The sequence below is a fragment of the Echinops telfairi genome, unplaced genomic scaffold (genome assembly GCF_000313985.2).
Source record: "Echinops telfairi isolate 266 unplaced genomic scaffold, ASM31398v2 ScPeMD7_7469;HRSCAF=8507_1, whole genome shotgun sequence".
Classification (NCBI taxonomy): Eukaryota; Metazoa; Chordata; class Mammalia; order Afrosoricida; family Tenrecidae; genus Echinops; species Echinops telfairi.
Window position 1 is genome coordinate 65760506 of NW_022111373.1, and position 26223 is coordinate 65786728.

Sequence of the window (26223 nt, forward strand, 5' to 3'; positions counted from 1 at the left end):
AAATAAAAGCATCCAGTTACAATAGTATGTCAAGAAAACTGGCCACATAAACCGAGTGAGTATGCATGTCAATGACATAAATCAGCTATCCTGATGCCCAGAATAGTGTCAACAGAGAATCATCTTCTTCACATCATAAATAGAGGTTGTTGCATAGTGATAGACTGAACTTACAGAAAAACTACAGCGACACCCATACAGGCAATGGATTTTCGTTGTTTACGTGTGCTATCTGCTATAATGTTACACAGTGTTCTATAGGCACATCCACATTTTATTATTAAGTTACCAACTGATAATGAAGTGAAATAAGATAGTCCTACGTTACTTTGACTGGGAAGTGACCAGCAACAGGTACCCGATCAATGAAGAAAATAAAGCCAACCCTGGAAAACTGCAGGCTGTCCTAGTTACATCAGAACTCTGGAGAAGAGGGGGAAAGAGCAGGCGACAGAAAGTTAAATTTAGCCTACAATGATTTCTTGCCTCTGGGAAAAAGAATTGCTTCATTCAATTGCCAAAAGGTAAATCAGCATCAGCTTCATTTGCCCGCGTCCGCCATAAACTGCAGATGGAATCATAAAACATAGTTAGATTCAAATTAAACACATCTGTCCTAATCTAAAGCAGGTGAGGACAACCAGCCCAGAAACATCAAGTATTAACAATGCTCAGAGATTACACTCTGCCGAGGCATACTGTAGGAGTCTGCTGACGATACCATGCAAGGCTATGGAATCATGTATTGTTCTATTTCCCATGTTCAACCTGCCGTCTTGTGCTGGTTTCCCTGTTAGCTTTTGAAGACTCTACTAGCAGCCCCACTAGGATGCAGACAACAAAATTACTGATTTGAAGTCCAGGAATCAATTGCATTTGAATAGGGTTGTACTGAATTCATGCTTCCCAAGATTTATAGAAATAATAAGGGGTTAGAAGACTCCTTAGTGCATTTCCATTGGAAATGGAACTCTAGCCACTGAAGAGTTTGTTTCTACTGAGGATATCAGCCCACTTCTATACAACTAACTGAAATAAGGGCTGTGGAGGAAAAATAACAAGCTAAGATATGGTGATTGTGAGCCAGGTAAACATATAACCTGCCGAAACAGGGATATTTTGAGACTAAAAATAGAACCTTCATTCAAAAATGAGTGTTCTATTCAGCTGCAAGAATGCAGTTCCTCTGTAGTACCTTCAGACTCACATAGTTTGGTAGCCTTCATTAACCTGCGTGCCTCTCGGCCAATCCTGAAAGACCTGGAGAGCCCTTCTGCTGGAAGATTTCTAAGTTTGAGGGTGGCTCTACTGAAGGAAAAGAAAAAATATGCTTTTCTTTGAAGCCCACAACTGCATCTTGCTCTAAGGATCTTCCTCACCAGTCCTGCTTCTACTGCTTCCCCACCCCCCACCCCCGCCCCCCACACCCACATACACACGTTCCCGAGATGCTGCAAAGGATGAAAGCTCTTTGCCCATTTCTGTTTCCACTTTATTTAACACTCTTAGGCATTGCTTCTCAAACACCTTCTTGCTCTATTCATTTTGTCTTAGCAACTGATCTGCAGAAACTATTAATAGTTCAATCTGGAGACAACAGATTTTAAGCTTGGACCTATGATCACCCTAATTATGTCTGATGAGCTTCTGGTCTTTATTCTTTACTTTGTGTTGAAGGCTATGACAGTTTTTTTCTGCTGGCATTGTCTATGGAGTAAATTCACATATAGGTTGGAGGGTGGGAATTAATCCCAGGCAGACCTTGACATACGAAATCCTGATTGCATTCATTCACTATCTGTATTGTGGTATAAAGAACTCAGGACGTAATTCTTTCTTTTCTACTTTAAATGAATCATCCTCTTGGTCCTCACTTACTTGCTGGGTTGCTGAAGGAGCTACCCTTTTCACTGCTCTGTTCTATGTTGCCTACTTTTTCCCCATACTCCATTCACACCAATCTAACCCTGGTGGTGCTGTGGGTTAGGCATTGGGCAGCTAACTGCAGGGTCAGCTGTTCAAACTCATGAGCCTCTCAGAGGAAGAATGATGAGGCTCTCTGTTCCTATAAAGATGCATTGTGTCTGCATCCCTTTATAAGGTCACTACAAGTCATAATGGAGTAGGTGGCAATGGGTTCTCACTGAAGTAATTCATTCATATCCACAATTACCATTCTGGGTTACAGGGGAACTTTTTGAATGTCTTATTAGCTTGCTCAACTACTTACTGAACTTTTATACTTTGGATGTTCCAGAGGCATCTTAAACAATTTTTCTAAACTCAATGTACTTGTTTATGAAAGAGGCTCCTTCATCAACAGACAAGAGCTCTAGCAATCAACTGACATTTTTGCTTTCCAACAAATCCTCTATCAATTTAGTCAGAATATCATTTTACCCTACCTTGCAAAGTTTGGTCAGAAGATTACCTCATTTTTATCTTTCAGAAAGACACTGAGAGTAATATCAATGATTGGGTACAATAAACGAAGACTATTCACAAGTTTATAGCACATTAGGGGAAAAGTCAGCATAATCCAAAAGAACAGAATGTGCAAGGGCAGGAGAGACAAGGCAGAGCAGTTAAACAACAGCTGGTACCCACGAGGTATAATGAAAACTGAGCAGATAGTTCTGGGTCATTGTACGCACAGAAGCATTATATGGCTGGTACACACACCTGGTAGAAAATGAACCCAATTTAGTATTAGCACGTGAAAGAGCAGGACCAACGCCAAGAAACGTTTCCGAGGACATTGAAAACACTCTGTCGTAATGGGGTAACCAATGGACTAGAAATGCAGGCCTTCTGTGGCTCTGGTAAAATCCGGTCTGTGATTCCATGTCATTGCAGTCTGCCGGGTTAATCGAAAGGGTTGGTCTGCTCAGCTAGCAGCTGAAAAGTTAGAAGGGCAGTCCACCAGGAGGCACCGCCAAAGGAAGGTTTGGCAATTCATTGTTTAAAACTCAGCCCTCTGGAGCACAATTCGATTCTGAAACACAGTGAGTCATCATGAACTAGAGTTGACTCCATGGCCAAAGACCTCCAATCAGTACATATTATGGTATGCAGGAATTCCCCAAAGGGAAATAGAGTGGTTAGAGCAAGAGGCTCTAGGTTTTGGATAAATATGGTAATCCAACCTCGCACACTGAGTACCTCTTGAGTAACACTCGCATCTTTTCTTTCTCCCTTGGAGATGTCAATAATATGTCAATTAAAGCATCTACAATTTCCTTTATCTTGTTGATACTGCTATCCCAACAGATTTAACCTGAGTGACAGACATTTTTCTTTTTGTAGTATTAAGAATGGAATTGTAACTGCTACATTATATTAACAATGCTTGGCTTTAATACTCAGTTTTGCGCATGGTGCTGGTAGATGACTGTATTACTAGTTTGATGATCTCAGATTGTACTTTGTAACTGCCACTCTCATAGAATCTCTCTAACATTTTGCTTCTGGATTGATTCATCAGGATAAGGGTTGTGAGGGACTTCTCATCTCTATTCTTTGCTCACTAACTACAAGCTGTATTGGCATAGTACCACTATGGTTTTCCATGTCTATAGCTACTTATTGATCCTTAGAAACCACTCCCACCACCACATAAAATAAACAAACAAAAATACACTGCAATCCAGTCCATAGTAACCCTATATAGTTTCTGAGGCTGTAAATCTTTCCTGACAAAGAAAGATTTGCATCTTTCTCCCACAAAGCAGCAGGTGGGTTTGGAGCACCAACATTATGCTTCCTCGTTAGCATTTTCATGTGTACCCAACAGCAGAACCAGGGTAGTTTCTTTGTGGGTCAGGAATATGCTTAGCATTTTTGCTATGGAGACTTCAAAATTTAACATCAAATCCTTTGCCCCAGCCATGCTTCCCTTCATTTCATCCAACACAAGGTTGCTTGGGAGATCATTCTAAAACACTAACATGGCTATATACTTCCCATGCTTGAAGTCCTTTTATGATTTCCCAGTGCTTAAAAATAAAACTAAAAATTTCTTGGCACAGCATCCAAGGCTATTATTTTTATAGCTTTGCTACCTTTCTGACCTCATCTCTCTCTGTTCCTTATCTACCTCTATACTGTAGCTCTAACAGACAGCTTGACATTTCTGCAATGATGTGTTTTCTTTTTTCCCTCTGTAGTGTTATTCCCTTTGTCTATTTTTCTGAGCATGCATTTTCCTCTTGTTTTTCACCTGAGTATCTCTGAATCCTTAGGGAAATCTTGTCGATGCCATAATTTGGATCATGCATACTAGTCTACTGCAGGAGACCACAAAAGAATTATTGATGCGTTTGAATTTTGGTGCTGGCAGAAATATTGAATGTACCATCAACTGCCAAAAGAACAAACAGATACGTCTTGTGAGAAGTACAGCCAGAATGTTCCTTATAAGCAAACATGGTGATACTTCCTCATATACTTTGGGCATATTATCAGGAGAGACCAGACCTTGGGAGAGGACATCACACTTGGTAAAGTGGAAGGTCAGTGATAAGGAAGGAGGCCCTTGGTGAGATAAATTGACATAAACACTGCAACAATGGGCTCAAACTTAACAACAATTATAAAGATAGGGTCCTGATGGCATAGTGGTTATGAGTTAGTTGGGCTGAGGTTCGAAACAATGTGCCGCTGTGTGGGAAAAAAAAAAATGAGGCTTTCAATTCTCTTACAGGGCTATAGTCTCAGAAATTCACAGGGCAGTTCTGTCTGTACTGTAGGGTCACTATGAGTCTTAATCAACTCTGGCAGTGAGTTTGGTTTTAAGAATTTGGTGAGGATACAACAGGACCAGGCAGTATTTTGTTCTGAACATAGGGTCACTATGAGTCAGAACTGACCTGATAGCATCTCACAACAAAGCAGCGTTTAATCATACCTCTGATTCCTATTAATTGTTCCTGGTTTTTAATCAATCATATTAGGCTCGGAGGGTAAAGACTTCTTGATGGAAAAGTCTCTGTCTTTAACATCTTTATGGTCAACATTTAGTTCAGCATCCAAACCTATGGCACAGAAGGCTAGATGGTGAATATATAGATAAATCAAGGCTTGATTGGTGGCTGTTTATCTAAATATGTAAAAAGCTATAAAGTAAGTCTAGTAAAATACCTTTTTTTTTGCAGTCTTCAACCTCCCATTCAAATTTACTCTATAAAATACTGCCAGGGTTGTTGATAAAAAATACAGACTTATGTTAAACTTGAAAATCTGCTTGAAACACCCATACCATTTTATTTTATAAATAGCAATGTCATATTTTAATTGTTTCAGATCTAACCTACATATGCATTCTTCAACAATGCCTAACATAGAATCTCATGTTCTAGCCATAGTAAAATTTTGAAATTAAAAAACTGTACCCATTTGTGAATTTGTTACTTCCATGTCAAGCTCTTAGATCTGTTCCATAGGCTCCATTGCTAGTATAGTCGATTTATCTAGGATTTTAGCACGGTAAATGACTTGCTGTATTTATTTGACTCAAATTCAATTATGTTCATTTCCATAAAATGTAAAAATGATTAATATGGTGTGTTAGACAGGGTTCTCTAGAGAAATAAAACCAGAACACTTATTATTTTATATAGGTATAAAATAATATATATATGAGGATAGATATATACAGCACAAGGGAATATAACAGCTAATTAGTCCACACTGCATGCAGTACAGAGGGCTCAATTCAACTCACTTCCTTGTAATAGTTAATATACTGGAAGTCCTTCAACTCATGAGGGTTGCTGGGTCCAAGGTCAAGGAAACAGACAGTTGAGTCTTCTGTAGAGCAATGCAGGCAGTCTGGCCACAGGCAGCAAAGAGCAGGGTGGGTCACCAACACTCAGCCAGACAACAGGATCCAACAGTCCCAAGCTCAAGCAATGTATACACCAGCAGCATGGTGAAGCAGGTCTCCAAGGAACCTCAAGCTCTAGTGACAAAATCCACAAGCTGGGTGTCCCATGGGTAGTGTAGCTCACAAGTTGAGGCAGAGAACTAGGTAAGCCAACCGGTCCAATCACCAGAGAAAGAGAGACACACAGCAAGGCAGGGTTTGCCGAGCCATTTATCTCCTTGTCCCTCAAACAAACTGCAACCTTATTAATCCCACAGGTTCCTATTGGCCAAGTTGGCACAATAAACCTACCTATCACATATGGGATACCAACCACAGCCTAATTCACTGTAGTTCAGTTAAGTCCAAGTCACAGCAACCCTAAAGGAAAGTGTAGGACTGACTCCTGTCAGTTTGTAGGGCTGTATGCCTCTGGGGGAGCAGAAAGCCTCATCTTACTCAAGCAGTACAATTTTAAATTGCTGATCTTGCGATTAGCACAAAACTGGTAAAAGTTATTATAAATGACTAAATTTAATAAGAAATACAACATACATCCTCAATGGTTTTTATTGTTTTTTTATCTTGAAAAGCCTCCTTCCTGGAATAAATAAACTGTATAATGAAAATGCTCCCTTCTCTACTTTATTTACCCTAGGAATGAGGCTTATTAACCCTGCAGGGTTTTTTGGTGGCTGATTTCTCAGGATTATATTTCCAGGTCTTACATCAAGGCACCCCAGTCTAAGGTGAATCACCAAATGTTTGGTTATCAGCTGAATATGCTAATCATCTGGCCACCCACATGTTCCCTTTTGCATACGAGGTGCTTTAAAAATTGCACAAACTTTTACGAACCTGATTCAAAGGCAGTAAAACCTCACCCCTATTTTGTCTGCAGCGTGATTTATGCTCTAGACTTCATCATTATTACTTTGAATGTGTCAGGCTGCTCTGAGGTCACACCCTTAAGGTTTGTAGAACCCTTTCTATTGAGTTAAGATCTTTTAGTTCCCACTTGTATTCTTTGGAAGACTGCATGGTACAGATTTAAAGCACTTGAATACTAACCAAGAAGTCAAAGGGTAGTGTTCATTCACAGCACCTAAACAAAAGAAAGAAAAGGGCTTGTTGACCTGTTGCTGCTATTGTTAGGTGCCATCCTGTCAGTTTCCTTAGTCCTCGAGGTAACCTCCTGCTGTTCTATAAGCCAAGGAGATGGTGGACAACAGATTTGCCCAGGACAAAGCCTCGGTTGATCATTTGCTTTGTTTGACCATTCAGCTTTGTTTCTGTCACCAAGATCATAATTTTTAACTACTGTTCTTTCCTCTTTGTGTTTAGTTTTTGCATTCCAAGTGCCAGTAATGATCAATGCTTCTGTTTCTTCATCAGTAGGTTGTAGTATGTAGTGTGGTTGGTGCATACATTTGAATAATAGCTGCATGGATTGGACTTTTGTACTGTGATATAATCTTATCCTACACAGCACTGTATTGCAAGATAGATCGTGAAATGCGCTTTTTGATAAGGAATGCAATACCATTCCCAGCATAGTAAGTCAAAAGATTTTCTGATTCAAAATGCTTGATACCAGTCCAATTCAGCTCCCTAATGCCAGGAATATTGATCTTTATGTGTTCCTTTCCATTTTTGATGACATCCAGTTTTCCTAGATTCATACTTAGTGCACTTCAAGTTCAGATTACTATTCGATTTTTGCTACTGTTTCTTCTTAGCTTGAGTGGTACCCATCAGCAAACAAGGCTCTGGAAGGCTTTACTCCTTGAGGCTTTACTTAATTCACATCACTGTCACCTGGGTGGACTCTGCTTGAGAAAGCAGTGCCTCCTCTGTCACCTTTAGCGTGTATTCTGACCAGAGGGGCCTCTCATCCAGCGCTCTCCAGTAATCCTCTGCTTCCATTTCTTAGGCTCTCAGTAGCTGACAATGTTTCTAATATATGTTTAAGGTGTTCAGTGGTGTGTTAGGGATGCTTTCTCGAAATCAACTGCTCTTGTATATAAAGTTCTTCCTTATACACATATGAGTGTTTATGGATTTGTTTCTCTAGTCAACCCAGACTAACTCAAGTGTCTGCTTTCTCTGAAGTAGGAGGCGATTTCTTCTTTGTAGTCTGTTCTTAGTCTGGAAGCTCAGCTGAACCCATTCACCATGGGTGACCTTGCTGTCATTAAAAAATATCCGTAACAAAACTTCTAGCATCACAGCAGTTCATAAGCCTTCATAGTATGAAAAACTGAACGACAATAGGTGTCCCCTTTCCCCAAAAATCTAACCATGGAAATCTTTGTGGAGCACAGTTCTAATTTGACACACTGCTTTGAGCTGGAGTTAACTTCATGGCACCGTGTTCTGGTTGTTCTTTGAAGTAATGCTTCAAATTAGCCAAATAGTAGCCGCTATTAGGCTAATCTCCTTAGAGAGGGTGGGGAGCAGAGATGGAGAGAGAGACAGGAGCCCTGAACTCCTGGGCGGTGTGGCTTCTCTGACTCATTGCTGGAGTCAGTGAAACTCGCTGGGAAGCACAGAGTAAACTTCTCCTTTTCCTTCTCTCTGGCCTGGCCTCAGTTTATCTCTGCGGTGAACTTAATATTTGGTGCCAAAAACCCAGACGGAGTGAGCCCCCTCTTAGCTGCTCAGTACAGTTCTGGGGAGCCCTGAACTCCTAGGTGAGCCCCATGGGCCCCAGTGGGGGACCCGAGAAGTCACTCAATATGTGGTGGAGAATGAGTTTTAAGCTAGTCAGGAAGGGAAAGTAAAAACTGCAGGTGGGCAAACAAGGAGGAAGGGGAAGGTGTTACAACTGCAGGGGCTCTAAGCCGCCTTCATCCATACAAATTCTGAGGTAGGCTGGTGCCTTGATCATTCCACCTGATGTCTCCAGCAGTTGGATCATTGATCTTGGGTCCTTTGAAGTTAGCTATTTTGGTCCAGTAGGGGCAGGCAGGCTTTTTCTAATGTCCTCTGTCCGGTACCTGACCCAACCTTATATACTAAGAGTTCTGTGGTATAGTGGTTCTGTTTTGGGCTGTGATCCACAAGATCAGCAGTTAGAAATCACCAACAGTTTTGTGATTCTCAAATGGGGCTTTCTACTCCCTTAAAGCAGAAAGCCACAGAGACAATTCTACACTCTTCTATGGGGTCATGATGAGCTGACTTGGACTCCATGCATTGAGTTATTGAGTAGTGTTTACTATTTTTTTTAAGTACATGGTTTCAGTTGGGTCTTGCAGAATTATTTATATATCTCAGTAAAACATTCTTTACTTACTTATTTAAAAACCATCGGTAGGTGCGTTTCAGTTCCCAAGTCCGAAAAACAAACAAAAGCAAGCAAAGAAACAAAAAACAGCAGATCTTTGTTTCTTTCATCCTCAGGTGATATTTGTGACCCCAATCCCTGTGAAAATGGAGGGGTCTGTCTGTCAGGATTAGCTGGTGGATCCTTTTCCTGTGAGTGTCCAGATGGCTTCACGGATCGCAACTGTTCTAGTATCGTGGAGGTTGGTAAGTGCAAGATGTAAACATTTCTATACTTGCTCTTTTCCTTCTTTCACGAGTGAGTGATAAGATGACTTCATGTTGCTAATTAGTTTACTGCAGCATCCGACTATCAATTATTGTCATTACTGGTTTATCATTAGCATTACTCTGAATCACATTTTTATTAATTCTACTTAAATAAATATTTATACACCTTAGTTACTAACATTATAATTAAAAGCACTAAGAATAATACTTGGATAGAATAAATTCTTGTTACCTCTAATATGAAAATAAATTTAAAACTTTATTCTCACTGGAAAATAAACCCAAAGTAAATTTATTCAAGTTAAATAATCACTGTGTATAAAATGGTTTTTATTTTAATGACTGTTAGTATCCATTAATATTTTATGGATGTTCTCATCATTTCTTTCCTGAGAATTTAAGTATATGAAGGAAGACAATATTTCAACTGCAATGATCTTTAATGCCTTTTCAAAAACTTTGCTTTCCAAAAGTTTATTACCGTTAATGAAAAATGTTTTTTTTCCCATCTGTGAAGTACTTCATTGACATGCATGGCTATGGATTCAGGATAACTTCTATAATTTCTGAATAACCCCATTAAGGAAATAGCTGTACTTTAAAATAATTTAGCATTTTTTTACCTTTTTACAGAAAATTTCTCACTGATTGAAAGAAATTCCATGATGAAGTTAAAAAAAAATCTACATTTTCCACCTCAATACCAAGAAAAGTGAAAAATTGACTATGTGTTTGATATAAGAAAACTATATTAGACTAAAGCTCTGCCAATGAGAAAGTGCACCCAAAACACTTAAACCCTCAAGTTGCTTTAAAAAAATTTTTGAAAAAGAAAAACAATAATGTAGGGATTAGTTTGAGTCATGCATCATTTTACTAATGTGCCTAATAAATATCTTATGCATAGAGATATTGTTTGACTGAATTAAAGTATTAAATAACATCATTAACTTGCTATTATTGGCAACCAGTCAGTATTCACTAACTGTATAGTATCCACTACCAATAATAGTAAATTAATGATCTTATTTAATTTTAGCATGATGGATCTTTAATGCATTTTCCCTATTTTTCCGTTGCATTAGAATAAATTCATCATTTCTGAAAGAGTCCATTATATTACTACTGAAAAATAGTTGGTTTATTTAATTCATTTTAAAAACATTTCTCTTTATTTTATGTTAATATCAAGTTGATATTTTTGGTAGGATGACATAATGCTATGAAAATAAAAATTTCAATCACTTTGGCCCAGTGTCTGAATATGTAATTTTTTCAGATTTAATATTGTAAATACATCCTATGTATATGGAGATTTATATCAAGAAATGGCGCACATCTCACACCTAACCTTAAGCCCTAAACTAGTAACAACTGGTTCTTATAATGAGCCCCTGCTCAATACTTACACTCATGAAGAGATCACTGAAGATATGGGTGATATAGAAAACGCTTGAAAAGAAAGCAATCATCTACGTGAGTTGTCAGCTAAATGCATATGTTAGAAGAACACCAGCCTGTGTGACCCAAAGACTGTAAATAATAAAATCCAAAATGAGAAGAGGGAATTGTATTTGAGCTTAAATTGAGCACCTTTTTGCAGAAGGCTATGGATGACAATGAAAGCCCAAAATCTATTTGCAGAGTCCACCTGTGGATTAAGCCTCTATGGCAGTTACATAATCTTTCAAATTGTGAAGGGTGGAGTCTGGCACCTGTATGGCCTCTGTGTGGGCATGGCCCTTTCCTGAGGATTTTGGGAACCCCTGTCTTGTCACTAGAGATGGAAGAGATGCTCTCTGCTTTGTCTTACTGGTGATAAGACACATGGAGCTACTCTAGAGCCCTGGAGCTGGAGGAGCCATGTGGAGACTCCTGCCAGTGTTGAGATGTTTCTACTGCCACTACAGCCACAAGACCTTTTACCCACTGGCCTGTGATCTTCCTGCATTCAGCATTATTGCATGTGTTGCATGAATCTGAAGAAGAATTTATAGATTGGTATCAAACATATGAACTAATACTGGACTTATGGACTTGAGCTGGACTGGGTTGAGATGTTTTCTTAATATACAATTATTCTTTATATAAAGCTCTTTCTTATACATAAAAAAATTAAGCCATGGTATATAATTTAACCACAAATATTTTTAATCGGAATGTATAGGAAAAACAACAACACTGCCATCAAGTCGATGACAACCCATACAAACCCTTTAGGATAGGGTAGAAGTGGCACTGTGGATTTCTGAGACTGTAACTGTTTACTGGAGTAGAAAGTTTCATCATACATTGATTTCTACTCAGGAATATAGAAGTAGTGTTTTCATAACATTCTAGTCCTTCTTAATTTTAATTTTCAAATGAAACAATGTGTCTATATTTGCTTAGAAAACAGTGGCCTTTGGTTCCTAATTTAGATATTTATATTTGCTCACTGCAGGGTACAATTGGACATCATCTCTTCTCATTGCAGCATATCTGAGGGGGGTGTTTCAAATGCTTGCTATTCTTAGTGATAAAAGCTCTCATGATTTAAAACTAAAACCTCACTACTTTTCAGGTACCCTGTTTTAACTTCTTGATGACACCTATTTCAAATAAATTCTCATTCAATTTTTCACTTTTTTCTTCTCTCCTAAAGAATCTGATGTCATAGAACACAAAATACTTCACCATATTTGCAACCAATCCTCACATCACTTACATTCCAATATTATGTGTTGAAGCTTGGAGGAATGTACTTGCTTATGTTCATGCCCTTCATTTAGTAGTGAACATGGCTTATCTTTGGGGCTTTGGGGGCTTAGTCCTGCATACCTCCAACTCAGTACTTTTGGGGCATATGTTCATCTTTCTCTCCCTTCCTATACATTCATGCACTTCAGTCTCTTTAGCCTTTTACAGTTTTTAAAAGACTCAGCTCTCATTTTAAAAGACAGAAGGCAAGGACACATCACCCTGAACAAAAGAAAGACTAAGTTCCCATTCATATCCTCTAATTTAAAGACATAAGCCAGAAGAGCTAGTGTTGGCACAGATGTACACTGGACACTGTAACCTTCTTCAGGGGGCTTGCAAACAAAATCCCTGTGGCTAATTGTCAAATGACTCCCCAATTACCTACTTACGTTGTTGAGTGGGTGCTGTTCAATTTGGAACTTAATGCTGATGGATTTTTTCCCCTACATAATTCTCTATTACCAGTTAACAATCTAGAGTTCATATTTGGAAGCCTTAGGGATTATTACATCATTCTGTTCTGTGACATAATTCTCTTATGTATACTATATCAGATAAATCCAGTTAACTAGTATGGTAGCAAATATAAGCTTTCATCACTTAAATAACCAAACTTTCTGCCACTGAATCAATGCTGACTCATAACCGCTTCTTGTGTGTTTCTGAGACTGTAACTGTTTACAAGAGTAGCCTAGACAGCCCTATCTTTCTCTCTCAGAGCTGCTAGTGGTTTTGAACTGCCAACCATGTAGATCACAACCCAATTCATAACCACTACACAAGAAGGACAAAATAAATAATCAGCTTGGTTGCTTATTGCGGTTGACAAAGTCACAGAAATTTCTATCTAGGAAAGCAAATAAATGAATACACAATTATGATGAGTGTTATAGTAATCCACCGACATTGCATTGTTTCTGGTGCATAGCAACCCTCTGTATCACATGGGTCGCCTAAGACCATTGGAAAACACGTATTTCCCATGGTCTTAAGAAGCGAGACACCGCCCCTCTATCTGTCTCCAGATAAGCCCACATATGGGTACCCGGCGTGAAGACATTACCAATGTTACACCATGCTTCCAGACAACATTTCATGTATTTGTCATTAGAAATAAATATTTAAAAGGAAAGGATATTTCACAATATATAATTACATATTGTTTTTGTGATTACTCACTATGCTTTAATTATATCCAATTTGTAACAATGAAAATACATCCTACATATCAGATATTTTACATTACGATTCATAACAGTAGCAAAATTACACTTATGAAGTAGCAATGAAAATACTTTTCTGGTTGGGGGTCACCACAACATGAGGAACTCTATGAAAGGGTCGCGGCAGGACGAAGACTGAGAATCAGGGTTCTATATCGAACAGAGTAGGAACAGGCAACTGCCTCATTCTCCAACTGCTGGTAGCTGGTAGATTCCAAGCACTCACCTTGGGGTTACCAGTCTATTGTGTCACCACTATGCCACCTGGGCTCAGTTGATGTTATGACAGGAAAAACTAAAGGTCCCATAAGCATAGGAAGAAAAAAACACATTTTACTTAACCTGAAAATTAGTGTTGCCGTTGAGAGGGTCCCAATCCATAGTGAACTCATATCTGTCTGGTAGGACTTTCTTTCATGGTATCTTGGTGAATTCAAATTAAATACTTTTGAATTAGAGTCAAACTATGTGTATCTACTAGGAATGCTGTACTAACTAGAAAACAGCAACAACAAGGAAACATAATCCTAAAAATAACTTCAATTTATCTGGAGGAAAGCAAAATGTATTCTTTTTTTTCAAAATGTATTCTAAACAGAGGAAATAATGTGTAAAAAAAGTCAGACTATGACAAAAATCATGGAGCAAAGGCACGACAAATCCAATGAGCCAGATAATGAAGGTTACTGTGGTCGCTGCTTGGCGGGTTGGGGAGAGTGGGCAGGAATAAAGCAGAGAGGGTGAGATTATCCAGTGCTGGGTGATGTCTCAAGGACGAGAACGTTACACTGAGAGCAATGGCGAGCATTTGTGCTCTTGGATGATCACTGTCGCTGCAAGAGAGGAGATACACTGGAGCCAAGTAGGACATTATCTAAGTCTGTGTTAGCAAAGTAACAAGGGGCGGAGAGCGTGAGTATTTATAAAATACCATGAACAATTATCAGTGATTTATCAACTGCTGAGGGAGAAAGACAGGGCTTTCTAGGCCCGTATAATTAGTCTTGGGAACACTCAGGGGCAGTTTGGCCGTGTTCTATAGTGTTACTATGAGTCAGCATCAACTCAATGGCAATGAACTTTCCTTTCTTGAGTGGGTTATTACTGAACAAAAGGGGTTTGGATAAAAGAAAGGATAAAGAACAAGCATCCAGATTTGAACCAAGAAACTGGGAATCATTGATTCAGTTACCACATATTTGAAGACCCAGATGTGAGAGGCTGAAAATAAGTAAAATGTTTCATATATTCAATTTATGAAATTCTATTTTCCTGTAGCTAAGATGACGAATTCAGGTGGAAGCATCGATTTTGAAGCCATAACCATGCAAATATTTTTGCAGCCAAGGAGTGGATAAATCTGCTAATATGGCTACTGCTTTCATTTCATGATTATGTATGTTTAAATTTATTTCCAAGCATATTTGGAAAAGAACAAAGGAACTAGAGATGCAATCATGGCTTCATACTGGTTTGGGCTAGAGTAGAAAATAGGCAGTGGTATCCCACTCAAGGATGGTGGCCTTCTGAAATCCATTAAATGTTTTGGAGTAGTTGAGAAAGATAAATGATTATGTTAAGTCCCTGTAAATTATAGATGATATTACCAAAATCCGTTTTCTGGAGTAGTGGGAAATGCTTCGAATTTCCATAGAATAATTGTCGTTGGTGTTTGATGCCTTCAAGTCAGCTCTGACTCATGGCCCCCTGTATGCAACAGAATAACACTGCTGATTTTGCATCATCCTAACCAATGGTGTTATGTTTGAGCCCACTGATGTAGCCACTCTGGCAATTCGTCTCCTCTAGGGGCTTCCTCTTTTACAATGACTCTTTACCTTATGAAGCACGATAGATGCTTGCAAGGGACTGACTCTGCCTAATAGTATGACCAAAGTACAGGAGCCAAAGTTTTCCCACCCTCTCTCTCAGAGCATTACGACTTTAATTATTCCAAGACAGATTTGTTTGTTCTTCGGAGAGGCCATGGTCTTTTCAGTGTGTGTTGCCTGGACCATAATTCCAATGCACGCATTCCTCTGATGTCTTCCTTCTCATACATGGTGCATCTTTCATGTGCACAGGAGGCGAGTGGAAATACCATGACTTGGGTCAGACCCATCCCCGTCTTCATAGTGATGTCCTTGCTTCTTAACACTTTAAAGAAGTCTTGCAAAGAAGATTTACCCCATGCAATACCTCCTATGATTTCTTGACTGCTGCTTCCATGAACCTTGATTGTGGTTGAAAGAAAATGAAATCTTTGACAACTTCAACCTTTTATTTCCCTGCTTATCATATTTCTTATAGGTACAGTTGTGGCATCTTTATCCTTAAAGTTACATAAATGCCCTTTTAACATATTATTTTAAGACTTTTTATTGTGAATTAAGTGAAGATTCATGGGATATGCCATTAGTTTTACATTAAACAATTCTTACACATTTTAATTCAAGTCCTTCTTTGCACTCCCTTCCATGTATCCTCATTTAACCCACTTCTTCCTTTTCTTTTCTTTTCTCATTCATCCTTATTTCTTAATTCTCTGAAATCTGTTCTTAGGTAAATGCTGTCCATCCTTTTGATCTCAGATGGTTGACAATTCTGACTTCAGTTCCAGACCTAAATTTGTCCAAAGGCAATAGTCCCACTCGTCTTCGTCCAGTAATCTTGATCTAGTTTATGAGTTTGAGTTCTGTCGCACAATTTCTCCCACTCTTTTCAGGGTAATCTTTCTCAGACCAGTTGGTAGTGGTAGCTGGGCAACATCTAGTTCTTCTGATCTCAGCGAGACTATGATCTTGAGCTCCTAGCAGCTTATCCTGCTGGGATGAGCTGTCAAGGTGGTTGGTTATGACTAAGAAGTTTCATAACTTTGCCCCCATATCTGCTCCAGGTAGCTGTCTTCCAAATTTCTTGGCATAGGCAGAAGAGTACTTATAATACTGCATCGATCTTTTGAAACATTTCAATTGGTAGCCTGTCAGTTCCTGGAACCTTGTTTTTTGCTAAAGCCTTCAGTGCAACTTTGACCTCCACCTTCGTTATCATCACTTGTTAATTATATGGACATCTTGAAATGATTGGATGTTGAATGTGGATGAATAATCTTTGGTAAAATGACTCAGTGTATTTTATCCATCATCCTTTGATGTTTTCTGGACCAGTAAATATTGTGTCCCTAGAACCCTTAAAAATTACCAGAATAGTGGAAAAATGTATGGAAGATAACATGAAAAAGAAAATAAAAGATTCATTTATAATCAGGTATTTATTGAGCATCTAATATGTGCCTTATAATATTTGTGCACTGAGGTGGCAACCATTTAAAAATAAAAGTAGCGTTGGTGTCTTCATGGATCTTCTATGCAATTGAGAGAGCTAGACAATAAACAATATTAGTCTTATAGGTTCAGTAAAGACAACTAAAGAAAATGTTAGGTATAGTGAGAGGAGGTGTAACTTTAGCTAGAACCATTAGAAAAGACAGGGAGGCTGAACTTTTAAAGAAGTTGTAGTTTGAACACAAAATGCAACTGAAACAATTTTATTGTGCAGGAATAGAGGGAAAAACAACTGAATGGCCACTTGGATTAAGAGAAACATTTCTTTTAATGATAAAGATTTTTGTCATGTCATTAAGACTCAGAAATATTACCTAAAACCTAAGCCAGTTGTGATAGTTACATAATCTGTTGTCAATTTGACACTTACGAGTGACGAGGTGGAGTTTAGCCTGTCAATCAGGTCACAGCTTGATGACTCCATCAGGAGGCACTAAGGAAATAAATAGCTCACTGGAAGCAGGACACAAACTCACTGCCTGCAAAGTATTACTGAGGACCAATCGGACTGAACTACGCAGATGCAGCCAGAGCTCTGGAGCTGTAGAGCCAGAGGAGCCATGTGGTGACCCCTCCCAGTGCCGAAATGCTTATACTGCCACTGGATCCACAGGAATTTCCACCCACTGGCTTATGATCTTCCTTGCATTTGGAATCATGGCATTTGTTGCATAAGTCTGAAGAGGAATTTAAATATTGGTATCAGACATATGGACTAATATCATACCTATGGACTTGATTGGACTGGACTGGGATGTTTTCTCAATATTCAATTGATCTTCTTTAGAAAACGTTTTCTTATACACATATGCATGTCTATGAATTTGTTTCTTTAGTCCACCCAGACTAACAACACCTGTGTTTTATGCTAAGCTATTTAGATGACTTATAAAGAAATTTCAATACTATTTTTCATATATTTAAACTATTAAAATGATCAGTCTGAAAACATATCATGTAAACATTAGAATTCAATACCAATATAAATGCAAACGTCACTTTTGAAAAGAATATTATAAAGATTCTGTGTTATTGAGAGTAGTTCGGTACTTCAGTTCAGACATAATGAAGCCACCAGACATTCAATTAAAGTTAAAATGTCTTTTATTTATAATTCTTGTATGTGGTGATATTAGCTTTCTCATTTAGGAAAAATATAAACATTAAAGTATTTTATTCTGACCCAGGTTCTCTTATTCATTTATAGTACTTCACTCAAATAGATCTTCCTTTAATCATTGGCATTATATTTTTGCATGCATTTTATACTGTTAAAGGTATAGTCTTAAATAATACCACTACTCACCTGTCCCACTGGTTTCATTTCCTTATGAGAAACTAGTTATAAATACTTTAGAATAATAAAGATTGTCCTAAAACACATTTTAAAAATTATAAATTCCACTGCACTTTTGCTCCTATAAGTAACCATGCATTTCCCTACATTGATCTGTTCAATACAATTTATATTTTAAATGGTGGTCAGTGTCAGAATATATAACAGAGGCTGATTCTATTTAGAAGTATTGCTGTGAAAATGAAGTATCAAAATGTTAATAAGCTTAAGTAGATCTCTTGGGTGAGGTGAGCCTATTTTTAGCTCTCCCTAACTTTGGTTACCGCATGAATAATTTGGTAAATTTCAATCCCATTATTCATATAATAGATGGAATTATGAGTAGTTGTCAGGATCCCCCCCCCCAAACTTTAAGATTGTTTTTTTGAGTAAAGAAGGACATCTTATGCTTGAATCTATCTTTCTAGAATTTAGCATGAGAGGTTTATTTCCTTGAACTAAAATAGTATCTCAAAGCAGAGAGCCATGAGTGATGGAGTTAATGGTATTTCTTCTCAGAATTGTATTTACTTGCTTTTCTAATAATAAGAATTGAATGTGCCTTTATATAAGCAAATAGAATTGTACTATTATGATGGTAGAGTTAATCATTTAAAGAAAAACTAATATTAATTCTGCTTATATTACAGAAAATGAGTTTTGCTTCTTTGCTGAAAATATCTACAATATAATTTATGAACCAGTTATCTTATTGATTTGCAATTGTTTCTGCTTTATTTTTAATACACTGAGTAGGATTTCTTTGCTTGTAATTCAAAGCTTTATCAATTAAATTTAGGCAAAAAAAAAAAAATCAGGCCCAAAACCAACAACAAGCAAAATCAAAATAAACCAAAATAACTGAAATCTGAAAAAGATGTTTGTAATGTCTAAGAGAGAACACCTCATGTGCCCAGTCCATGGGACAGAAGCTTTGTAGGGTAAAGTTTCCAATTTATTCTGACACCAATCATTTTGGGGTTACTACTATGCTGGGTTTGATTACTCATTGCCATGGCCACAAGGATCTCACAGACAGCACTCACAGCTCACGAGTTTATAAGGCAAACAAAGGGGTTAACCAAAGTCAGGATTAGAAAACAAGTAAGAATGCAGTCTTTGGTCTCTTACGCCAGCAGCCAAGTCTCTCAGCTTCATGTCCCTGAACATTTGCCTCCAGGGACCAGGAAGCCATAGTCTCAGGCCCGATATAGAAGAGGTACCCCATAGAGTCAGAGCTGCTTCTCTGTGTCTGCTTGACACAGTCTCTAGTGCATATGGTCTCAGTGTCCTCCGCCACTTAAGACAGACAGAGAGCTTGGACATGTTTTTCTAATAGTCCATGATGTTTCTCTCTCTGCTAGTGCTTCAAAGACAGCTCATCTTCTTACTTTTTCATTTTTTTGATAGCTCATCTTTATAGCCAGGATGGGTTGGTGGTAACAAAAGCTGATCAATTGTCTTTTATTATTGTTGTTGCTGTTAAATGCTGTTAAGTTGTTTTGGACTCATAAAAATCCTATGTACAAAACAACAACAACAACCAACACTCTGTCCTGCACCATCCTCACAATTGTTCTTAAGTTTGGCCCCATTGTCGTAGCCACTGTGTCAATCCATCCAGGCCTTTCTCTTGTTCACTGTTCCTCCACTTTACCAGGCATGCTGTCCTTTTCTAGGGGCCTGTCCAAACTCCAGGAGACAAACCTCACCATTCTTGATGCCTTCTGACTGTACTTCTAAGACAGATATGTTTGTTTGTTATTGTTGTTGTTTTTAACAGTTTATGATACTTTCAATAGTCTTCTCTAGCAACATAGTTCCATGCATCAATTTTTCTTCAGTCTTTCTTATTCAATATTCATTTTTCACGTGCATATGAGACAATGGAATGTACCATGCCTTAGGTCAGTTATAATAAGATAATCCTCACCCAAGCTTTTCACCACTTTAAAGAGGTCTTGGAGAGCAGGTTTCCCTAATGTAGTGCTCACTTGATCACTTGCCTGTGCTTTCATGAGCATTGATTGTGGATCCTAATAAGATGAAATCCCTGAGAACTCCAGTCTTTTATCCATATATCATGCTGTTACCTGTTGGTCCAGTTGTGAAGATTTTGGTTTCAATATTGAGTTGCAATCTGTAATGAAGGAAGGCTGCAATCTTTTATTTGTATCAGTAAGACCTTCAAATCTTTTTCACTGTGGACAAGCAAGGTTGCGTCATCTGCACAACAAAGGTTGTTAGTAAGCCTTCCTCTAATCCTGATGCCACATTCTTCTTCATATAACCCAGCTTCTCTGATTATTTTCTCAGCATACAGATTGAATATGTATGCTGAGAGTATACAACACGGGTGCACACCTTTTCTGAATTTAAACCATGCAGTATTCCCTTGTTCAGTTTGAAAAACTGCCTCTTGATCCATGTACAAGTTTCACATGAACACAATTAAGTGTTCTGGAATTTCTGTTACTCTCAAATTTATCCATAGCTTTTTATGATCCACACGGTCAAATGCTTTGGCATCATCAATGAAACACACATAAACATCTTGTCTGTTATTGTTTTCTCTCAGCTAAGATCTTTCTGACATCAGAAATGATATCTCTTATGCTACATCCTCTTTTAAATCCAGAAGAACGTACACAAGGGTACCCAAAGAGCCTGTAATTATTTTTGCACAATTATGTATTTAATTTTTTTTAAGAAACAGCCTTATCACCTTCAAAGAACCATCTATTACATTTTATACATTTGTCAAATATGCTATTCCATTATTGGAAACATTTTATAAACTCATACGTTTGGATAGCTGACAGCACCTCCTTCATTTTTTTCTTCACCTCTTCTATGTTGTCAAATCACTATCCTTTCATGTCCCTGTTTATTCCCAGAAACAAAAAGAAATCCCACAGAACAAGGTCAGGTGAGTAAGGTACAAGGGCAAGAGAGACATGCTGTATTTTTGCCCCAAACTGGTGCACTGGGATGACTGTGCAACTAGGTGCATGGCCATGGTGGCAAAACTAGTCTCCTGTCTGCCACAAATCAGGCCTTTTTTTTTTTTTTTTGGTCTCACACTGTTATGCAATCTTTTTGGAACCTTTAATAGAAAGCTTGATTAACAGTCTGACCTGGTGGAATGAACTCCACATGCACACCCCCATCACATCAAAAAAACAAATGAGCACCATCTTGACTGCACACTATGAGCTTTTGGGGGACAAGCTGACAATGGTGTCTTCCCCTGGCTTGATTCACGTTTGCCTTTGGGGTCTTAAGAATAGCACCATTTCTCATCACCAGCAATGACCTTGGGAAAAAAGTCTGGGTTGTTTCAGAGCTGTTCTTTCAAAGCATATCATGTCTCCACTTGATGCTCCTTTTCCTAGCCAGTCAAAACCTGAGGCACAAATTTCACAGCGACCCTTCTCTTTCCCAAATCTTCCATTAAAATCCACTGAACAGAGCTCCAAGATAGTCCAGATAACTTCCCCACCTCTTCAGTGGTCTGTCGTCAGTCGTTGAGCAAAGTGCACGGATTCTGTCTACATTTTCATCTTAGGGAAGCTGACAGATGTCCAGAATGAGGTTTGTCATCAATCAACATTTCATCCCTTTTGAAATGAGAAAACCACGCGTACACTTGAGTTTTTCCATAGCACTGTCCTTGTAAGCTGTGTCCAACATCACAACAGTTTCTATGCCATTTTTCTCAAGCAGGAAACAAAATTTCACAGCTGCATGCTGTTCTCTTAAATTGGCCATCCCCAAAAAACAAGGTTTGAGTGAAACTGCTTTTATGGAAAAATTCACTGTGACCAGAGAGAACCTTCCCAGGGGACACCACTGGGTGCACTAACTCAGAACAAGTGGCTGGATGCTTGCCTAGTGGGAAAAAATATGTCCTAGGAAAGCTCCGCCCAGAGGAGCTTTTTCCCCATGTTTTGGGGGGATCCCTCACATGTCAACTCCCCGTGAATGCACTGCTGCAACAGTTGTTCGATGATTTGCAGCAAAATTTTACTTGCATGTGATATCAACAATATTGTTCTATAAACTGAGCATTATGTTGGGTCACCTTTCATTGGAATGAATTCAAATATGGATAGCCAAGTAGCCATCCTCTATTTTTTTTTAGCATATTTGAGTGAGTACTTCAATACTTCATCAGCTTGTTGAAACATTTCAATTGATATTCCATGTATTCCTGGAATCTTGTTTTGGGCTAATGCTTTCAGTGCAGCTTGAACTTTTTCCTTTAGCACTTTTGGTTCTTGTATATAGTGAACCTCTTGAAATGGTGGAATGTTGGCAAGTTCTGTTTGTTAAAATAATGTTGTGTTTTTCCCATCTTCATTTCATGATGTCAGGATCACTCACTATTTTGCCCATAGAGCCTTTCAATATTATTTGTGTTAACCACACTCTGGTTACATATTAATACCCAACCATTTGGTGGGAATTACAAAGACATGGGTAGACTAGCCATCTTAAGAAATTTTACTTCACTACAGAACCCCTTTGTTTCCATTTTGCATATACCGTTCTTATTAATTTAATGCATTTAATATCTATCTTCAACAAGCACAGCCAGAATACTTAGAGACAAGAATATTGAGACCTCATGTGAACTACTTGGGCATGTTATCAGAAAGGATCAGTCCCTAGAGAAGGTCAACATTATGTTTGGTAAAATTGATGGCTATTGTAAAACTATCAAATCCCTAATTTGGTAACAGACTGAAACATTGGATTTAAAATTAGCAAACCACGTTTTGGAAGATGGAGAAAGATCTGTATGTGTTCTGTACTGCTGTATAGAGGGCTGCTATGAAGTGACACCAACTGAACCACACCTAGAAACCGCTTTAACATTAATTGTGGATAATAATATCTTCTGCCTAAGAAGCAGTTGTATATACATATCAGTAAATTCTTTTGTGTCATAAGTTATCAGCGTTCAGTGTATAAAAACAATATTCTATCTCACAATTCTACGAGTCAGTTAGTTCTGTGACTTGGATCATCAAATCAGCTCATTACAGGACACACAACTGTTTTACTTTTGTCAGCCAGTAGCTTGGCTGATGATAAGTAGTTCAAGATGACTCAGCTGGAATGGTTCTGCTGCTGAATCAGGCTTCCTTTACATTGTGGCAACGCCTGAATTCCCAAGAACAGTAAGAAATAGTAAGCCCTGATGTGTCAGCACTTTTCAAAATTTAAATTGTGCCACATTAGCCATCCTCACTTTTGATAGGAGAATCTGCATCGTCACATTGTGTGGGTGAGGTTTCAAAAGGGAAAAATATGTCATCAAATTTACAACCTCCTCTAGGGTCATTGTGAGTCAGAATCGACTGGGGGGAACACAATAACACAAATGCTAGCTTATTTTTATTTTTCAAATGTTTTTGAAAGATTTTTATTGAAATATCAAGAAAAGCTCATAAATATCGATAGGTTAGTGAATATTTATTTTATGTTACTGATGATGAAAGCACAAATTCTACTACTACTGATTTTGTCTTTTTTATCTAATTACCTTTGATTTTTATCCTTTATGGCAGAGAACTACATTTTAAAAAGAGCCATTTTAAAGAAGAAACAAACTATTTATTGAATACTGAAATTACAAAATGAAAGTGGAAAGTGACATTGTCTTGTCCTTTATTTCACATTCCAAATGGAGCTGCATGATGTCAGTAGGCAATGCCAAATGTACATAAAATTGCTCCTTTGTAAAATGATAGAGAATAATGAGGAATTTAGCATTAATCCCTGGAAAAATATATTTAGCCCTTCGTGGGACAGATTATTATGGTATCCTCACACATCACTTATAACACATTAAATGTAATAAGTCAATAAATATAATAATTTAAAATAATATGTAAGAAACACTATTTAAAACTACCCATCCTGTTACTTAGTTTTACCTTCTTCATTGTTTTTCAAATTGAACCTATGTTTGGACCCTAGTAAACTATATCTATTGTTTGCTTTTTTCCAATGAGTTAATTACACAGAAATCCATCTTTCACAGGTTTGAGAAAATCATTACACACACTGTTGATTTCTAAGCAGTCACTAACTGGTGTATGGCATAGTTGAATTATTTGGCATGCCCCTTCTATTTATAGTCTTTGTTACTCTCAACAAATGACTGAGTGGGAGCATGTTTATAAAATGTATAATACTCAAACTTAAGGATCGGTCAGTTATCCCAAATATATATATATAAAGTGAGTGACTTCAAAAGCAAGAATATGGACTCACATCCATCAAGAGTCACAAATGTATCTTTTGGACCCCAAGTAACTTCACAAGAGGCAGTGCTTGCAGATGCAGAAGTAGCGGCAGAGACAATGGCAGCAAGCTTCCTGGCCCACAGCAGAGGGAAGTGCCCTGCCTTAGAAGAAGGCTAGTTTGCAGAGTGACGTGCCCTTCGGGCATTCATTGACATTAAAGATTTTTTGTAACACTTGTTAAGCAGGGAAGAGATCAAGAGGATTCCCATGCCTGAGAGGCCTAGGGCAGAGATAGAGGATGAGAAGCCAACATTGCAGACAAAAGAAACCAACCAACAAAAACCTGTCGCCGTAATATTTCTGATCCTGTTGTTTTTGTTGTTAGGTGCCACTGCATTGGTGCCAACACATAGCAGTCGTATGAGCAGCAGAATGAGCACTCCCTGGTCCTGTGCCATCCTGACACTTGTTCCAGTTCCTGATCCATTATTCCAGCTACCATGTCAATCCATCTCATTAACAGCCTTCTTTTTTTTTTTTTTGCTGCTCCTCTACCAAGCAGGATATCTTTCTCCAGGGACTGGTTTCTCCTGACATCATTTCCAAAGTTCATAAGATGAAGTCCCATCATCCTTGTCTCTAAGAAACTTTCTGACTATACTTCTTCCAAGACAGATCCATTTGTCCTTTAATAGTTCATGGTAATTTCAAAGTTCTTTGCAAGCACCACAATTCAAACACAACCTGTTGGCTTACCTTGTAGACCCCATATCCGTGAATATTTTCTGCAGGTTTTCTATGGCCATTACAACTGATTCGGAAGCCCAGAAGATATGCAGAGTACTGTCACAGGGATGATTGGTGGCACACAAGGGTAAGGAAGGTTGTGACTGGAGGCACGTCTGACCTCTGCCTCACAGAAATCAGCCTTGGCTCCATGTGCAGATGTGTTCTACTCCATTCATGTACCTGAAAGCAGTCACCCAGGACCTCCACACAATTTTTTTCAAAGCACTAACAATTTTATAATAATTTTTAAAGATGTTGAGATGATACTAGAGAATTAGTAAAATCTTCTTTATGATTATGTTAGAAAAAAAGCAAAGAATACTTTTTTTGTAGATTGATATCATGTATGGTCAACCCCCCAAATTTGTGGCAACTTGGCCAAGTAATAATTCTAGATGGTTTGGCAGTTATGTAGTGATGTAATCCTCCCCCATAATATGGTATGGTATGATCAGTCAATGAGTTGTTAGGGGATTAGGGTGGATACAACACCGTTACTCATATCACAACTCTGATCCAACATAAAGGAAGTTTTCCTGCAGTGAGACTGACATATCCTTTTACTTCTAAGAAAGAAAAGCATAGAGAAGCAAGCATAGGAAAGGACATGGTTACCAAGAAAGAAGAGCTATAAGTAGAACATGACCTTGTACTTGGGGCCCTTGCACTTGGGGCTCTTGCACTGAGGACCTCCTAGAAGCAGGAGTCTTGACAGATACCCAGGCTGGCCTCACAGATGTTAAAATGAAGTAAGATCCTTTCTCTAGAGACAATGGAGATGAAACCCTAAAGCTGGGGCACTGATTCAGCCTTCTGTTTCTCTAAATATCATCCTCTCTGTGACAGTGTTGGACTTCAAGAGAGATCTTTAAATACTCTCTTTGGATTATGGATGACATACCATTCCTCTTTAATTTGTTGTCCCTGCCATAGTAGACCATATGATTGTCAGATTTAAATTGGCCAATACCAGTCCATTTCAGCCCACTAATATATAGGATGCTCTTTATGTATTCCATTTTATTTTTGATGAATTCCAATTTTCTACGTTCACAGTTCATACATTCCATGTTCTGGTTCTTATTGGATGTTTGCAGCTATTTTCCCATCA

The 26223-nt window shown here is 38.2% G+C and overlaps 1 protein-coding gene across 2 annotated transcripts in view; it reads left to right on the forward strand.

Moving 5' to 3' along the window:
• The window catches only part of EDIL3 (EGF like repeats and discoidin domains 3), a 593234-nt gene that overhangs the window by 160714 nt on the left and 406297 nt on the right, over positions 1–26223 (forward strand). For both annotated transcript variants that reach the window (XM_045285334.1, XM_045285335.1), the window contains exon 2: positions 9269–9397. In XM_045285334.1, the coding sequence (XP_045141269.1) occupies positions 9269–9397 (129 nt within the window). The remainder of the gene's footprint in view (positions 1–9268; positions 9398–26223) is intronic.